This window comes from Cervus elaphus, chromosome 13 (assembly GCF_910594005.1).
Source record: "Cervus elaphus chromosome 13, mCerEla1.1, whole genome shotgun sequence".
NCBI classification, from domain to species: Eukaryota; Metazoa; Chordata; class Mammalia; order Artiodactyla; family Cervidae; genus Cervus; species Cervus elaphus.
Genome location: NC_057827.1, coordinates 44924629 through 44942759, shown reverse-complemented (window position 1 = coordinate 44942759; position 18131 = coordinate 44924629). Strand labels below are relative to the sequence as shown.

Here is an 18131-nt window from a genome sequence, read left to right as displayed (position 1 = left end):
ACACTACCTCTACCACCAAGGGCTTACCTGGTAGCTCAGCTGGTAAAGAATTCACATGCAGTTCAGGAGACCCTGGTTCAATTCCTGAGTTGGGAAGATCCCTTAGAGAAGGGATAGGTTACCCACTTCAAGATTTTTGTGTTACCCTGGTGGCTCAGATGGTAAAGAATCAGCCTACAGTGAGGGAGATCTGGGTTCAATCCCTAAGTTGGGAAGATCCCCTGGAGGAGGGCAAAGCAAACCACTCCAGTATTCTTGCTTGGAGAATCCCCATGGACAGAGGAGCCTGGCGGGCTGCAGTCTGTGAGGTCGCAAAGAGTCGGACACCACTGAGTGACTAAGAACAGCACATAGCCACCACCAAGGCAGACGACAGTGCCAGCTATCATCTTTAGCCTAAACTCCTGCAACTGCTACTAGCAAGTCTCTCCGCTTTCATTCTTACTCCCCTACAGTCTATGCTCTACAGCGCAGCTGCATCCTTCTAAAAAGTAAATAAGATCATGTCACTGCCCTGGTTTAAAAATTCACATCGTACTCAGAAAAAAAGTTCTGAGTTCCACCATGGCTTATAAGGCTGCATGATGTGGCCCTGCCAACCTCTCCCCTGGTCCACTCTAGTCACACTGGCCTTCCTGGTATTCTTTAAACAATCCGAGTGGAGTCCACGTCAGGGCTTCTGTTCTTCCCCAGGCCCAGTTTTTCAAATTACTTAGGTCTCTGCTCTGACATCTTTAGACAGTCTCTTCCTGACAACCCAATCTAAAACAGCACCTCCCATCACTTTCTATTTCCTTACACTGCTTTATTATCTTTCATAACTCTTGCTACTACCTAAAAGTATATATTTATTTATTGTATCTCTTCCACCAGACCGTAAACTCCTTTAAAACAGGAATGTGAACTTTTTTATCATTGTATCTCCAGGACCCAGAAAAGTACTCAGTACATAAGTACTTAGTAAGTACTTGAATGAATGAATCAAAGTATCTCTATCTGTAGAAGCACTGAGTATTTTCATTTCTTACAGATAGACTTTATTGAACATTAAAGGAAATCATGTTATTTGAAATAACCAAGAGGAACCTCAACAATCCAAGTTTCCATTTTTACCTTTTCAGAGTCTGACCTTGAAAACAGAATAAACCTTTGAATACGGAAAAATGCAGGCAGTGTGGCTCACAACACAAAACTCTATTAGTGTAAATTTCACCTCAATTTCTAAAATTAACTATTTATAAAATACTTTGAACACAATGCTGCAAAGCAACTATAGCCAATAAAAATTAATTTAAAAAATAAGTAAAAATGTTAAAAGGCTCTTCTATCAGCATAAGGCAAATCCCCATAGTCTCTGCCCAGATCATCCTCCTCTGTTCACCAGTTTCCCACTGAGGAAACAGAAGAGCCTGTCAAAGCTCAGACTTCTAAGGATTACCATAAATATAAAGTTCTCCCTAACTTTAGCTACAAACTGGTCATTTCAGAAGATGTACTATTAGATGTCTATAATACCTGAATCCTTAATTATCTTAATTGCTCACAGATGCCTTTAACTCGTCCATCTCTGTACAACATAAACCACATTTCACTTGGCAATGGTATAATACACATGACTTAAAATCTATGTCAAGTCCCTCTCCATCACTAAGCAGTAAATGGAAATTCAGCATTTGTTATTCTATTGCATATATAAGCACAGAGGCCAAAAGACAAAATCACAAACCAATGGAATTATGCCCATCCAAAATGAGAATTTTCATTAATGTTTCTTGGCCAGAATAGTCTTCAGCTGCACAGAATGTTTTAAATAGCCTAATAAAAATAGGATACAGATACCCTTTTCTCTCTTAGTAAGCTGTATTTTTAATAATTTTTAAAGAAAATACATATGTGGGGAATAGGATTACATTTGCTGGTCATCTTTTATTTAAGTCACCCCAAATAGCCCAAAGGACAGGACTAGATAGAGCTTTGGTCAGTTTCCATGGTGACTGACAAAGAGCCCCATCGCATTCCAGATAACATTCCAGCACAAATTTGAGAGCAAGGCTGTTCCAGGGTTTGGAGAAACCATGTGTGTCTTATCTTACTCAGGAAAAATCTAAACATAGAGCAACCGTATCTCCATGCAGGGCATGGAAACTGCTTTCCAAGATTACCTGAGTACTTTCTCTCTTTAATTTAAGAATGTTACATTGTTTAAAAGTCACAAGTAATAAACCAACTTGTCATTTATTGCTCTTACAAAATCCTAGCTTGTTATCTGTCCTGACGGTGATAAAATCATCTTTTAAAGAAACAGTAGGATAGAGTTCTTCCAGCTCAGCTGAAAAATAGGTGGTTACTGTACTTTATCACTCACTCAAGCAGAACATGCTGCCTGCTCTCATAAATGGCCATTTCAGACTTTTATAGACATACAAAGGAGACTTATGTCCTTTTGGAGGACAACAGAGAAAGACTTTCTGAAGAAGCTTCTTAAGAATAATAGCTAAAGAAGTATTTAAAACAGCAATCCATTTTCTGTAAAATTTGTTGATGTGGTTAATTTGGCAAGGCATTTGAGAGATGAAGGAGGAAGTAAGGACACAGTAAGAGGTTCAAGCTTATAATTATTTTGTCTTATTACACCAACAATAAATAAAGCCTCTTTAAAAGTTTTTTTCGCTTTCATCTGAACGCCCATTGACCCATTTCTGCACAGCAGTGCTGACCCCAGCCCTTTCACACACTGCAGCTGCCAAAAGTGAACTATCACATGTTCCTGACCAAAAAGAAATAGGCTGGAACAAAATTTGTAACGTGAACTATTTCCAGGCCAAAACTGAAACTTTAAAATGCTACAAACGAAAACAATACTATTCTGGTTTCAACTTTATTCTCACAGGCTTTAATCTTATCAAAGCTTCTTTTAAATCTAATCCTTGCTCACTTTCCTAAATTCTGGCACACAATGATATTTCAAGTATAAGGTTTTTGGTTTTGTTGTATATGATTTAACTGAAATAAAATGTTGACACACAGAATGTAAACTCCCTAACTTCAAAGCTTCTCTGAGCATAACTCTCCCAAGACAAATATGACTCCTTGGTAATTTTATAGACATTTTAGAAAGTCCAGTAACTCATTCAAATCTTTAGAGAATTCTACTAAAGTGAAATTTGTTTTCAGTCACCTAGAAGCATTTACTGAGTATATAATAGGACAGGCAATAGTAGCAGATAATTTAAGATACAGTCCCTGACCTTGTGTAAGTTATGGTCATTCTAATGGCAGGAGATAACTGTATGAACCAATGAGGAAGAAGTGACGTTGACATTATGTGAAGCCACTAAAAAGGCTTCAGAGAGGAAGGAGGTTTAGAAGAGGAATAAAATTGCCAACATGAGACCTGAAGAACGAAAGGAACTGGGCAAAGAAAACAAGGAAGACAGCTAATGCAAAGGAGCAGCTGAAGCAGTCAACCACACAGTGGGAATTTAGGTCGACACAACCTGTAAGAAACTGCCTGCAGTGCCAAGAGGCCTGGGTTCGATCCCTGGGTCAGAAAGATCCCCTGGAGAGGGAAATGGCAAACCACTCCTGTACTCTTGCCTGGGAAATCCCATGGACTGAGAGCCTGGTGGGCTACAGTCCACGGGATCACGAGAGTCGGACACGACTTAGTGACTAAACCACCACCACCAACCTTTAAGAGGAAGTTAAGCAATTTGGACATAGACCTGTATGCAGTAAGAACTATCCTACAGACAATGTAAGGAATCACTATTTAATTCAAGGTGGGAGAGACAATAAAGACTAATTAAGAGGTTATGAAAACTCCTAAGTGAAAGGTAATAAAAGTCTTACTTCTGTTCATGATAATGGAGAAAAGGAGATACTTCCAAATTTAAAAAGGCCAGCACTTAGGAACAGATATATAAAAGTGGAGTGGGATTGGAGAAATGAAAGACAGGATAATATCAAGGTTTCTACATAGGACACCAATAGATGTGGTGTGATATTTTTAAAACATGGCCACATATTTACTAGTACCCCACCCATTATGAAGTGAGGTCTATGCCTCCTCCCCCTTGAATCCGGGAAGCACATGAGTACTTCAGTCCAGAACCCAGCCTGACGACCAAGACTAGGTCACAAAAGGCCATACACCTTCCTCCTCACTCACTGGGGCGTTAACTCTCAAAGCTCTGAGCCATTATATAAGAAGTCCAACTGCACTGAGGCTGCCACACTGCGATGAAGCCCTTGTGATAACGGAAAGGCCAGGTAAAGGTACTCTAATCAACAATCCCAGCTAAGCTCAGCCTTCAGATCATCCCAGTCCAAGGACCAAGCATATGAATGAAGAGTCCCAGATAATTTCAGTCTGCAGTCATGTGAATCTTCCCTGATGAAGCCCCAAATGTTGTAGAACAGGACAAGCCACCCCACCTACGTTTTAGGCAGATTTTTGTCCCATAGAAAAAGTAAAGTGAAGTTGCTCAGTCGTGTCCAAATCTTTGCAACCCCAAGGGCTGTAGACTACCAGTCTACAGTCTGGTGTCCATGGGATTTTCCAGGCAAGAGTACTGGAGTGAGTTGCCATTTCCTTCTCCAGAAGATCTTCCCAACCCAGGGATTGAACCTGTGTCTCTGGCATTGTAGGCAGACGCTTTACCATCTGAGCCACCAGGGAAGTCCTGTCCCATAGAAACCATGAGCAAAATAAAATAGTCATTGCTTTATATAACTAAGTTTAGGGTGGTTTGTTACACATCAATAGAAAACTGACATAAGTAATGGTAGCATATGAATGAATTATCAAAGAATACAGGAACAGGAGGTTTAGGTGAGGAAGAATATTATGGTAGTTCCATTTCAATGATTTAAATCTGACAGATCTGTAGAACACCAAGTGGAGATGTTGAACAAACTACTGAAAATAAAGGTCTGGATTTTTAAAGAGAGACAGATGTCAAAGAAGCAGTATATAAAGACAAAGGGAAGGCATGTAAGTATAAGGGAGAAAAATGTTAAAATACAGGAATGGAGCAATATGAAAAGTTAGAGAGGAAACAGAAAGGGTTGGAGAAAGACAGAAGAATCAAGATAGAATGATAAAAAAGTCAAATAAATAAAGATTCTCTAACACGTGAGCCACTGTGGTCAGCAGTATCAAATGTAGCAGGGTAGCAAGTAGAATCAAGCAATTTGGACAGAGAATATATATTTGGTGGAGAGCTGATAACTACAAGAGGAAATTCAACAGCATAGTAATAAGTCAAATTCCAGAAGTTGAGAAATAAATGAGAATTGGGTAAACCAACACAGCAGGTGCAGACAACTCTCTCAAGTATGGCTATAAATGGAAAGTCAGAGGGGGCAGAGCTTGAGGGGACCCAGGGGCTAAAGAAGACCTGCTGATTCATTCACTCACCCAACAAATACACATTTATACTTTTCAGTGTGTGTGACATGAGGAGCTCTCTAGACCAAAGGGAAGGAATGAGTAAAGATAAACTGAAGATAACCAAAAGGAATGTATGAGTCAAATCCTAGAAGAGGCAGAAAATGAAGGATCAAGAGTCCAGTAGAGGTATCGGGTCTGAAATCTCTTTCCCTGAGAAAGGAGAGGAAGGTAGTCACGATGATCACAGAAAGATACAGATGATAGAGGGAGAGGCAAACAAGTTACCAAGGAAAAGTCCAGTTTTCAAGTTGAATAGGAGGCAAGATCACATGCTAGGGGGGGTAAGAAATGTGAAATGTAACAGACAGATTGAAAATGGGAAAGATTTAGAAGAGCATCTGTGGCAAATGAGAAGAGAATTAGACCAGAGACAAGTCAAAAAGCATCTAGTCACACAGAGATCCTGGCTCCAACTGAAATAACAATCTCCCAAACAGGCACTCAGGCTGTAAATTAACTAAGATGCGGACAGCGGTAGGGCTTTTTCAGCTCTGAATTCCCATGTCAAGCACAGAACCTAGGAGATGACAGGCCCTCAACACAAGTTTTTATAAAAGAATGAATGAACAAACCTATATATGAAGGAATAAGACAAAAGTACTCTGCTAATGTTAGTCACTCATTCATGTCCGACTCTTTGCGACTTCATGCAGTGCAGCCCACCAGGCTCCTCTGTCCATGGGGATTCTCTAGGCAAGAATACTGGAGTGGGTTACCGTGCCCTCCTCCAGTGGATCTTCTCAACCCAGGGATAGAACAGGTCTCCCACATTGCAGGTGGATTCTTTACCAGCTGAGCTACCAGGGAAGACAAAAGTGCTTCACTGGAAATCTATTCATTCTTTTCATCGATTATAAACTGATAATCCCCTATGAAAGTAATATGTATGGATATGTGTAGTGATAACAATTATCAAATATTTGTAAGAAAGTCATTATAAATTTATTTATAACTACTAAAATAAATATATTTCTTATCCTAAAACAAATTTTTAGTTTTAATTAAGATTTTTGCTCTAGTTACAAATAGATCTTCTGAGTCTCTCCTCAGTAAATGTCAAAATGTGAGTTCAAATTCACTTAAAAAACACTCTTCTTGCCAAGAATTACTTTTGAATTGAAGAACAAAAAGGAGGAAAAATGATTTTGCAATTGCTCCTTTTGGATCTCTTGTCCGAGTTTCCTCTCCAGCTTTAAAATATCTATACTTTGAACACTAAAAGTGCACCCTTCCTCCAAAATGGCTAACCATTAACAAAACAAAATATTTTTATAAGAAATGTGCATGTTGTATATACTTCCAAGCAATGATTTAAAAAAATTAAGAACAGGTTGCTTTAATATACTGTAATTTCTTTACAACACTGGCATTAAAGAGAAGATAATCCCCAATATTAGCTGAGTAGTATACATCAGGATTTCCTATGAATTGTGAAAAAGTTTCATTCATATTTAATCCAAATTCACATTATAACTAACATTATAGTTAATGTGTCCAGGCTGGCATTTAGAATACTAGAACAGCTAATGCTCTGATTGGCATTTACTATATGCCAGACCACGGGGTTGCAAAGAGTCAGAGGCGACTCAGTGGGAACAACAGTGTGCCAGGCACTGTGCTAAGTGCAGCATATGTATTATCTCCTTTAATACCCACAGCCTTAAGAGGTAGGTACAGGCAAAAGTTATACAGGTTGCAAGAAGCAGAGCCAGAATCAAGCCCAGGTCTATTTGCCACCAAAAAGCTGGACTGTTAGCTGCTATATACATAACTATTAATGAAGAAAATCATAGTGTTTTAAGTGACACTACATATCATGTTCTGTTTCCAAGATCAATGAACTTTTCAAAAACCAAAACCTAAATCTTGAACTAAAACTTCCCAGTTTTTCCCAACATAATCATAGAACTTCAAAGACTTAAGACAATCTTAATTATGTTTAAGTGCCTCTCATAGTAATTTTGTGAAATAGAGCAGTACAGCTGCAAAGAATAAGTGTGAAGACATTATGTAATCTTGGGAAAAAAATAAATATTTTGAGATAAAAATCAATGGAAAAAAAATAACCAAAGAAACACAAACTCTTTGAAGATTATACTGCTTCCTGTTCCATCTTTCAGTCCAATTAAAATTCTACTTAATGATTCATTGTAGCAATGGAAAATAAGTAAAAACTTAAAATAAGTTTTTGTTAAAATAGTCATGTAAGTAAAATGCATATCAATTTTTATTTTGAGACATTACTTGCAAAAAAATTTTATTTAGTTACAATACTAAGAAGTAATTTAAAGCTTACTATGTATCAGCCATTGTGCTAAGCATTTCACATTATCCCATTTAGATTTCAATTTCATTTGCTCAGGGGGGAAAAGGGCATAATTTAGCATTAAACAAATGATAGATAGCTTATCCAACACTTAGAATCTACATATGTGAAATATATTAGTATATATATTCACAACCACTCTTCACTTAACGTGTTCCACTGTCATTACCAACATTTACCAAGAGCCTACTATATACCATCACTGGACTAGAGACTGAGAATTTTAAAAAAGGGAATAAGGCCAAGATCCTTGGCCCAAAAAGGTTCCTAAACTAGCATAGAAGTTAAACAAGGAAACAGATCTCTAAAATAATATGAGAAGTACTAGTCCTGTCCTCAAAGCATCATAGCAGAGAAAAAAAACAGCTGGAATCACCTCATGAAAGATAAAATAAAGGTCTGAAAAAGATATGGCATTAAGGAATGAAATGAGAAGACGTACTCCAAAAGCTCTGAGTGGTAGAAGCAGCAGGAACAGGTTTGGAGGTGGGAGGGAATCACATGACTGTCACAGGACAAAGACAATTACAAGAAAGAAAAGTTTGGTTTTATACATGTTGAGCCTGAATGTCTGTAAAGCACTCAAGTGGGCATCTACAGTAGGTGAGGCAGCCAGGTCTGGCACCCGGAGAGATACCTAGGTTGCTGATGCATTTAGAATCCAGGGCACATGGGTAGTCACTGGGGTAGTGGGAAAAGATGAGATTACTGGACAGTATAAAATGAGAAGAGAGCCAAGTAGAAAGATGGAGCACACTATCATTTAAGAATCAGGAAAAGAATAGTGTGCAGGCCACTAAGCCACAACAAGCCCTCCCATCCCGCACCATTCCTCAAAAAACAATGCAAAACAAACCTTTGCACTTATATACTATGAAACCCATCTATACACTCGATTCATGCATGTAGCAAACATTTGTTGTCTATTTCCTAAGTCAACAGCCAAGAATAAAGACAACACAGTTCTGAATCATAAGAATCTAGCTATCATAGGAGTAGTATAACAAATAGGCTAAGGGCACAGGATCTAGGCTGGCATTCAAACCTGGCTCTGCCATTTACTTCCTGGGTGAGCTTGGGCAAAATACTTAGCCTCCAGCTGCTTCTGCTTCTTATGTACAACAGGGACCATAACAGTATCTATTCCCATATGGTTGCTATGAAGAATAAATGAATTAAGAAACATATCATGAGGAACAGTGCTTGACATATGACAAATGTTCGATAAATGTTATTTTTATTATTTGCTATATAAAATTACCAGAATGGTTACATGGGTACATAATAGTAACAGTAAATAGTGCTACTGGATTTCACAAAATGGAAGAAAGACACTCACTGGGACTGAATTCAGGGAGCATGTCACTAAGTACCTCTCAGGGCAGGCTGGCTCATACAGTGCCTCGGTGTGAATCAGAATGCAGTCTACAGGTACACATGAAAAGGACGATACCCTGGATGTCTGTCATAACTCAATTCCCTTGAGAAGTACTCTAGGGGCAGGATATAACCAGCACAAGCCATGCATTGCAGCCTGGAGGAGAGGACCTATAAAGCTGAAGAAAAAGTAGAGAACACTCCAGTAGAAACACAGAAGAAACACTGTAAGCTATTAAGAACATATCAATATAGTCAAGCTCAAACTGGCAACAGCAAGCAACCCAGACTTGCCAGAGCACAGGGACCATTTAGAAGAGCTGAAGATAAACCCAGAAAGGTGGATGGGAGCCAGATTATAGAAGATCTTGAAGCTCACCAAAGGCATTCAGGGTTAAATGGGGTTCCAGTGGTGCTCAAGTAAGAATAATCTGGCATTATGTACTGAATGGATTTGTGCTTGGGCAGGTAAGAGGTGCTTGCAGCAGTCTCCTATTCTGGGAGGCCCTTAAAGGCAGGGGCTGTATTTCATGCATTTCTATATTCTCCAAAGTAGCAAAGTTCTTGGGGAAGGGTAGGCACTCTGTAACTGTTTGAGGTATACATGAATGAATGAACCAAAAAGAAGTAATATGAGGTTTAATTAGAGTGGGAACAGTGAGAAGAGAAAGATACACACTGGAAAAATATTGCAGAGACAAAAAAGCACATTTGCTGGCTGATGAAATGTGACAAGGATAGGGCAGAATCAATAAAGACTGTAAAACTGATAAATATTAAGTGTACTGCATTATAGGTTTCTGTGAAAGGCAAATATAATTATGTTCACAAAAATGCTCTATGAAAAAAAGACAGCTTTTCTCTGAAATAAAAGCTAGTTGTCTTGGACAGAAACACTATTATATTTGACCTTGGACACAGTTCATCATTTTAAGACATTTATCTTCCTCTTGTCTTCACTAGATTATTAAACCTTTAAGAGTGCACAGTGTGCCTACTCTGAAACAAATTATGATAAAACCTTATTAAGTGTTGTTTAAGCACATTTTCTCACTCACAGAAGAAATGATTACTGAACTGAAATGATTACCATCACCAAAATAGACACACACATACACAAAAAGACATATATACACTTATGTAAATATATACACACACACAAAACAGTTTTGTTAATGCAGTCTTCGTAGGCATGTTTACTTTTCTTTATATACCTATACTCATGGTGTCTGACGGTGAGTGTTAGAGGGGCTCACTAAATGTCTGTTGAACTAAAATAAACTGAAGTAAACTGATTTAGGAACATCAGGAACATCATTTAGGAAAATTAGGAACATCATTTAGGAACACAGCTCATCACTGGATTCTGGTGACCTTTACCTTCCCCTCTCCAGTTTCAGAGCTTCTCTGTTCACTAAATTTATACTGTGGAAGAATGAGATCCACAATAAAAGCGGTTAAGAAGATAGAAACAAGAAAGACTGAAATATATGATTGGTAATATGTATAATCACTGTTGTGCCAGAAAATGTTTAACAGTGGCCCAGGGTGAGGTGGGAAGTCTAACTTTCAGTATTTGTCAATTTTCATTAAATACTCCCACCATGGCCTATTTTGAGCTAACAATAGGATATCAACTGCAAAATTCTTGCAAATTTGACAATCAGTTCTCACAACTAGCATCAGCCAGCTCCAATATACCACAGGATTGAATATTTAAAATGCATGGTACACATGACAGGATCCCAAATTCTGCCCTGTAACACTACCTTCTACATCCCCAAAGGAAAGTACAAAAGGCAAAGAAAAGGCAGGGAAAATTCACATCCTACTCCTATAAGGCTTTTATTTCCATCTATAAAGTAGTCTTCTTTTGAACTGGCAAATGATCCAGCTCAGAAATTTTCTTTTGCCTTGGCCAGTGACAACCAAACTGTCTTGACCACGTTTCCCACCTGGTGAAAAATGTTCCAGTATACAACCTCAATACATGTTAATATATGTGTTGACTTTATTAGAGCCACTATACTAATTTACTATAAGTTATAAAGTATATACAAAAAACTTAAATTTTAAAAGATAAAAATTCATACAAATAAAGAAAAATTCCACATCCCAATGACTATCTTACATATCCCCTGTGGTTTATATAACCCTGTTTATAGAGATTATTAAGACCAACATTGTAAGTAAAATGACTAACTTCCTGGATCTGTTTCCTCCAGGCCAACAAACAAGTCTTATTAGATCTTCCCACTGCGATGCTGGAAAAGGACAACCCAAGGAAGAAAGGAGAAAACAGTTAGCAAGGTCTTGGGCAAAGTTGGCTTAAAGGGTAAGCAAGTCAGAGACACCTCTTACAACACAAGCTCCATGGAATTAAGACTCCATGGGAATGAATCAGGGTATAACCAGCCCTCCCTAATTTAAGAAAGATGGCGTCCTTTCTTCAAGGTAATTAAGTGCTTTAATAAAAAGTATTCTTTAAAAAGTAGTACTGGCTTTTTTAAATTTTTTAAATTTTAAATAGGTTAATCTTTCCTAACCTGTTCACTTTTATTTATTTTTTTTTATTTTTATTTTTTATTAGTTGGAGGCTAATTACTTTACAACATTTCAGTGGGTTTTGTCATACATTGATATGAATCAGCCATAGAGTTACAAGTATTCCCCATCCCGATATTTCAATAAGGTTGCCTAACCATACAGAGTATCTCTCTTCTATTCCAAATTCACATTGAAACAAACAAACAAAAAAGTTTAAAACTAAATTAAAAACAATCACACAAGAAAACAAAAAGGGTGCATTAGCAATTTAGAGTTCTAAAAAATTCTAGATGTATGGTTCTCAAACTTTAGCATGCATCAAAATCATCTAGAGGACTGGTTAAAACACAAACTGTAGGACTCCACCTTGAGAGTTTCTGATTTAGTAGGTCTGGGGCTCAAGATTTTATGTGTTTAACAAGTTCCCAGGTGATGCTCATTCTGCTGGTCAGAGGACCACATTATAAGAACCACCACGCTAAGTAAATAGAGATCATTAAACGGAACCTTTTTTATTAATTCTAATTAGCATCTTCAGAGAGACTCAAACTAATGGTACAACCATAATTTTAATTTAGTTGATTAGGAAAAGCAACTGCAAAATAGGGAAACAGTTCTGAAAAACTAGAAAAAATATAATTTCCAAATTAAAAATAAAAATAAAAAGGGCTAAATAACAACCACAACCTAATATAGCAGTGTGGAAAATTGCGTAAGACATCTTTCAAAACACAGAGCAAAAGACAAAGAGATGGAAAATATGAGAGAAAAATTAACAAGCATAAACAGTCAATATCTACCTAATAGATTTCTGGAGAGAGAACAAGCACATCACAAAAAATAATCAATGAGGAAATCTTCCCTAAGCTGAAAAAGACTCAAGCCTTGTACTGCTTGCTCAATTTCCAAACAGGCAAAAAAAAAAAAAATGTAATGCCAGCAACCAGACACATATCTGTGACATTTCTAAACTTAAAAGACATAAAGGAAATTCATAAAAGCCTTAAGGGGAAAAACACAGGTTATTACAAAGCAGTATAAATCAGACTATCATCAGATATCTTATTAGCATGCTGGAAGAAAATGGAAAGCTGTTTTCAAGGTTCAGAGAGTAAATTATTGTGAACCTAGAATTCTACATCTAGTCAAACTAGCAAATATGAAGGTAAAATAAAGACACTTTTGGAAATTTAAGGACTAAGAAAACTGACTTCCTGTATCAGTTTCCTACTTCTACTGTAAAAAATTATCACAGAAATTCAAATGGGTTTCAATGAGCTAGAATTTAGGTGCTGACATGATGCCATACCTTTGGGAGGCTCTAAGGAAAAAAAAACATTTCTTGCCTTCCCTAACTTCTAGAGGCTACCTGAATTCCTTGACCAGCAATCCCCTTCCATTTTCATCACCATTATTAAATGTAACCAGTACTTACGGCAGATTTTTTAGCCCCTTAAAGACATGCAAATAACTAGAGCTATGATATACAGCCCCTGATAGAGTAAATGGAAAACATGAGTATGCTCTAAATCACTGACTTAAAAATGTTAATAAATTAGTAGTTCTATTAATAAATACCTACCGAATCATTCGCTGCTAGAGCAAGTGCAAGGTTCACTGTAAGAAACAAAAAAGTAATTAAACTTAGTAACTTTCCTTCTACCAGAATTCATTTTGCCTTTTAATATTTTCAATGTAATAACCAAAGCAAATAAAATTTTAATATAAATCCTTTATTAAAAAAATAAACAAGGACATGGAGAGACTATAGAAAGTAAAAAAGACAAAAAGGAAAGTAAATTTCAGCATAAGCAACAGATGCCTGTCTCAAAACTTTAAATAATCCCTTTATCACATGTTACAACTGTGTTTAAATAATATATTAAATGTTTTATTCTCGGCCTTTTGGCTAAGATCAAGTGTAAATAATATATTAAATGTTTTAATCATATTAATGTATATATTATTCAATTATTTTCAAAAAATACTTTGCAGAAAAATACTTTTTAATAAATAAAAATGGAGCTGATCCTATTGTTTTTTAAAAATAAATGCTGGTAATACAGGAATTCCAAATAATCTAACTCACAAATACCTACATAAATGAAAGCTTGGACCAGTGAGAAGAGGGAAGGGAAAAAGGTAAAAAGGTAAGACAGTGAAACATTTTCCCAAAAGTGCCTATTAATAGTGAATCTCAGACAGAAACAGGGAAAGCAGTAGGCCCCAAAACCACCGTTAACCCAGCAAGAGAGATATGCTACATCTGAGATGAGAAAGAGGTCCAAAAGGAATACATTCCCAAACTGATAAACAGACCCTCATACTGTGGATCACCATTCCTTACCGGACAATGTTCTAGATGATACCGATACTGTTTCTTTTGAAGTATTTAAGAACATAAACTCTCAAGGCAGACCTGGTTCAAACCCCAGTGTCCCCACTCTGTGTTTTATAATCTTGAGTATTTTTACCCCCAAGTATGTTTCCTTCTCGATAAAATGAGGTCCTATTTCATAACTGTTGTAAGAATCAAATCAAATTCTAAGTGTAAAGTACTCAGCCTAGGGAATGGCACTTGACAATTCATTATTAAATCATTATTAATATTTAATATTTGATTTAATCATTAAATGGAGAAATTGAAAAAAAATAAATAAAGCAAAAAAAATAAATCATAAATTATAAAATAATTCTGAATTTCAGGTATGCTGTAGGTTAAACATAATCCAACTCTGAGGCAGAGTAATTCATTTCAATGTGAGGATCTTTCTCCATTTACACAATAGAATCTAAGAGCATGTTTGCATCAATCAAATGTCCTCACTCTAATCCAAAATATTTCTAGCACACATATTCAGATGGGAAATATTTTGAGACACTTCGGAACTGGAATAAATATGTATAAGGTAAAGAAATATAATGCCAACAGAGTTACATAGAAATAATCTATTTCTAAAGCAGAGACAGCAGTTATGAAAAAGTATAGATCAATTATTTGAGATAGATGGTATGGTGCTAACAAAGATGAAAAGCAAGGAAGGGATGCTTACTAAAGCACATATATGTCACACATTGAACATTTTCTCATATACTTTCCTGTCTAAATGCTGCCAAAGCCCATGGCATTAGAAGATCTTATAACCAAAAACAATAAATAAATTTGTTTTAAACAAGTGCTAGCATACAGATTTGACAAATTATATTGCACAAAACCCAAAGAACTTGTGGCTATTATCATGAAAACGCCTTCCATCTTTAACCAATTCAAGTAAACACAGAGCTTGCAAAGGGATTCACACCACTGAAAACAGGTATTTTTTTGGAAACCTTAATTTTCAAAACACAAGTAGAGATGGATTCTAGAATTGAAAACTAAGAACTTCCGAATTTTAAAAACAAAATGTTAAATAGATAGATTGTACGTCCTTAGGAAAGAAAGCAAGAGTGTGTAGGATACAGCATAAATTCATTAAGAACAATCACTAACCATCTTTAATAACAATATGGTATCTATCAAGTAGTATAGTGGGAGCCTATCATAACTACAACACTTGTAAAATCTTAATTTCTTCAAAATATCTGAAAAACGCTTCCACGATACATTCAGGTCAAAATGGGGAGGGGGGGAGGGGAACTAAGCTAATAACACTATATAGTTGGATCTATAGCTGGTTATACAACTACAGAACTGCTATATCCAGGAATTACCAAATATGGCTTTGAGTCAAGACACAGGATCGCTAGTGAAAGTCACAGAACTCTGTACCTGACCCTTTTTATTTCAAAATGTCATTGGTTTCAAAGGAATTAAGTAATTTTAAGGTACATATATGCCCCAAGTTTAGATTGATATCTGAGAAAAAAAAAACTTTACAGATCTTAGGGAGGAGATGCAAGATGGAGTAGGGAATTAAGAGGTACAAACTACTATTATAAAATAAATAAGCTACAAGGATATATTATACAACACAAGGATTAGATCCAGTATTTTATAATCACCGTAAATGGAATATAATCTTTAAAAATTGTGAACTATGCCATTTACCTGGAACTTACATAATACTGTACATCAGCTACACTTCAATTTGAAAAAATGCAGAAATTTGAGTTAAAAGCTGAAAATAAATACATGAATATATACAAGATCTTAACAGTGAGGAACTATGTCAAAACTAACAAAATGAAATATAATAAGGATAGTTATTTTTTTAATCAACTGCAAAAAGGATAGATTGGGTAAGATCTGAATTAAGCCATTCCTATTAAAATGACTGAAAATTTTAAGTGATTCAACAAACCTTGAGAGATTTATGACTTCAAATTGATAATACAAGTTGCCTCTGTTGAACTGGAAGAAGGGGAGCTACCTTTTTACATTATTATACTGAAATTTTTTTTTTAGAAATAAAAAGTTTCTTTTGAAAAAAATTGGGAATACCTGTTCATTAGTCCTGGATGGTACCTCTTACATTTCTAGTGGGACTTCTTTTATGGGTTCTGAAAGCAGCATTTCAGTCACAATGAAATCTATAATCAACTTGCAAACTCCACCAAAAAAAAAAATCTCTGTTCCAGTATTAATATAAAGATCTAAAGATTACATGTTTTAAATAATTAAAAGATTTTCAAATATTAGATCTATTTTGACTTTATAAATGCTGAAAAACTGTTATGATTAAATGAAAACAGGTCACAATAATGTAAACAATCTCATTGCAACTACTTAGCTAAATATACACTGAAAAAGACTAGAAAAGAATGCAAACAAAACAAATAAGTTTAGTATTTAAAAAACAGAAATAAATTTAGTATTAAACTTACTAAATGCTTTAAAAATAATAACAACCAAACATTGAGTACTTCTATGTAGGAGACAGGGGGCTAAGTGGTTAACTTGTTTAATTTGCATGACCACTCTATGAAAAAGATTATCATCACTGTTACTTTACAGTTAAGTAAACTGAAGATCTGATGGGCAACCTGACTACCTTTTCCTCAGTTAAGGAGTCAAAGACCTGGCAACATATCTAGTTCTGCCTAACTCCAAAATCTAAGCCCTCAATCACTACCAACTCCTCATACTAAGGAACCAGCTATTAGAAACTTCACAAATACTTTTTCAAGAACAAAACTATAATTTTAATATTCTGCACTTGCCAGTTGGCCTAAAATTCTACTCAAAATGAGAATATCCTATAATACCTGCTGTAGTAGACTTTCCAACTCCACCCTTTCCAGAAGCCACAACTATAACTTGTTTAACACCTTCTATCGGTTTCTGCTTTGGAAGTCCTCGAGACATGATTTGTGATCTTCTTTGTTTTAGGGTCTCACTCTCAGCGCCAGAGAACTTGAGAAGAAGAAAAAACAGTTTTAAAATAAGCTATCTCCATTATTACGCGGTTAAACAATTCGGTATTTGCGATTAACAGGTCTTTCTTTTCTACTTTAATTCTGCTCATTTCCATTAGTTAGGCCTTTAGTGTTATTTACAAATAGCTGTTGATCACAACTGCAGAGACACATTGTTTAAGTTGAAATTTATTTGCCAGGCGTTAAAAATGGAAAGTAAGTAATCTCCCTCTTTACGGAGTTAAATCCCCACGTGTTTTCCTTCTCTTTAACCTATTTTCTAAATAAACAACACTAAGAAAGCATGTGCAAGTCACACATCCATGTTCTAACCCTTTATGCCTCGCCCTGGTCCTACTGGGGGCCTGCGTGGAAAGTGGGCACATCCAGACAACTGGGGTCTCACTGAGCAGGGGAGGGGGCCCAAGAGGGACTGAAGTGAATTCTTGGCAAGAGGCAATAGCAGCGCACCTGCAGAGAACCTGCCGCCCCGGCGCCCCAGATCTCCGACCCGCCCGCCTCCACCTGCCCTGCAGCACCACGGACCTGGCGCCGACAAATCAATAGTCGGCTTCCCCCAAGCGGGACACAGGCCCCGCCGCAGCCCCGAAGCGACACTCCACCAGACACCAGCAAACGCTGCCAAACCCCCATGACGCGGAATACTGCCTGAAGCCCAAGCCGGAAACCGTCGCGTCTGGCGCGGAGTGATGACGTCACATAGCAACGCTCGGCTTCCATTCCCTAGCGATTAGCCTCTGAGTTTTTTTAGCCCAGGAACATAACTTGTCGTTGTCTCATCTGTAGCCAGGTACAAACATTTTGTAGCGTTTTACCAAATGTCTGTGAAATATTTTCACGTATGTCCTCCGATTTGCTCCTCACAGAAGTTCTGGAGTATGTAGGTAGGAGACTCTTACTACGATCCTCTTTTCGTAGATACGAAAACTGAGACTTCGAAAGTTTAGAAAACTGACCCGACTAAGAAGTAGGGAGTGGTGGGAGTTAAAAATGACTCCAGGTGTTCTCACAGCGCAGAATATAGTCACTTAAACACTGCCACTATTAAGG

At 36.8% G+C, this 18131-nt stretch overlaps 1 protein-coding gene across 3 annotated transcripts in view; it reads right to left on the bottom strand.

The window, feature by feature from the left end:
• NUBPL (nucleotide binding protein like) overlaps positions 1-17750 on the bottom strand; it is a 225120-nt gene extending 207370 nt beyond the window's left edge. For 2 of the 3 annotated variants that reach the window (XM_043922089.1, XM_043922090.1), the window contains exons 1-3: positions 17607-17748; positions 16911-17058; positions 13288-13322 (exon numbers count right to left, since the gene is read on the bottom strand). In XM_043922089.1, coding sequence (XP_043778024.1) covers positions 13288-13322; positions 16911-17058; positions 17607-17714 — 291 coding nt within the window. In that variant the 5' untranslated portion in view covers positions 17715-17748. Of the gene's footprint in view, positions 1-13287; positions 13323-16910; positions 17059-17606 lie in introns of all 3 variants that reach the window. The other variant, XM_043922088.1, reaches the window with a different exon arrangement.
• Positions 17751-18131: the final 381 nt, after the last annotated feature.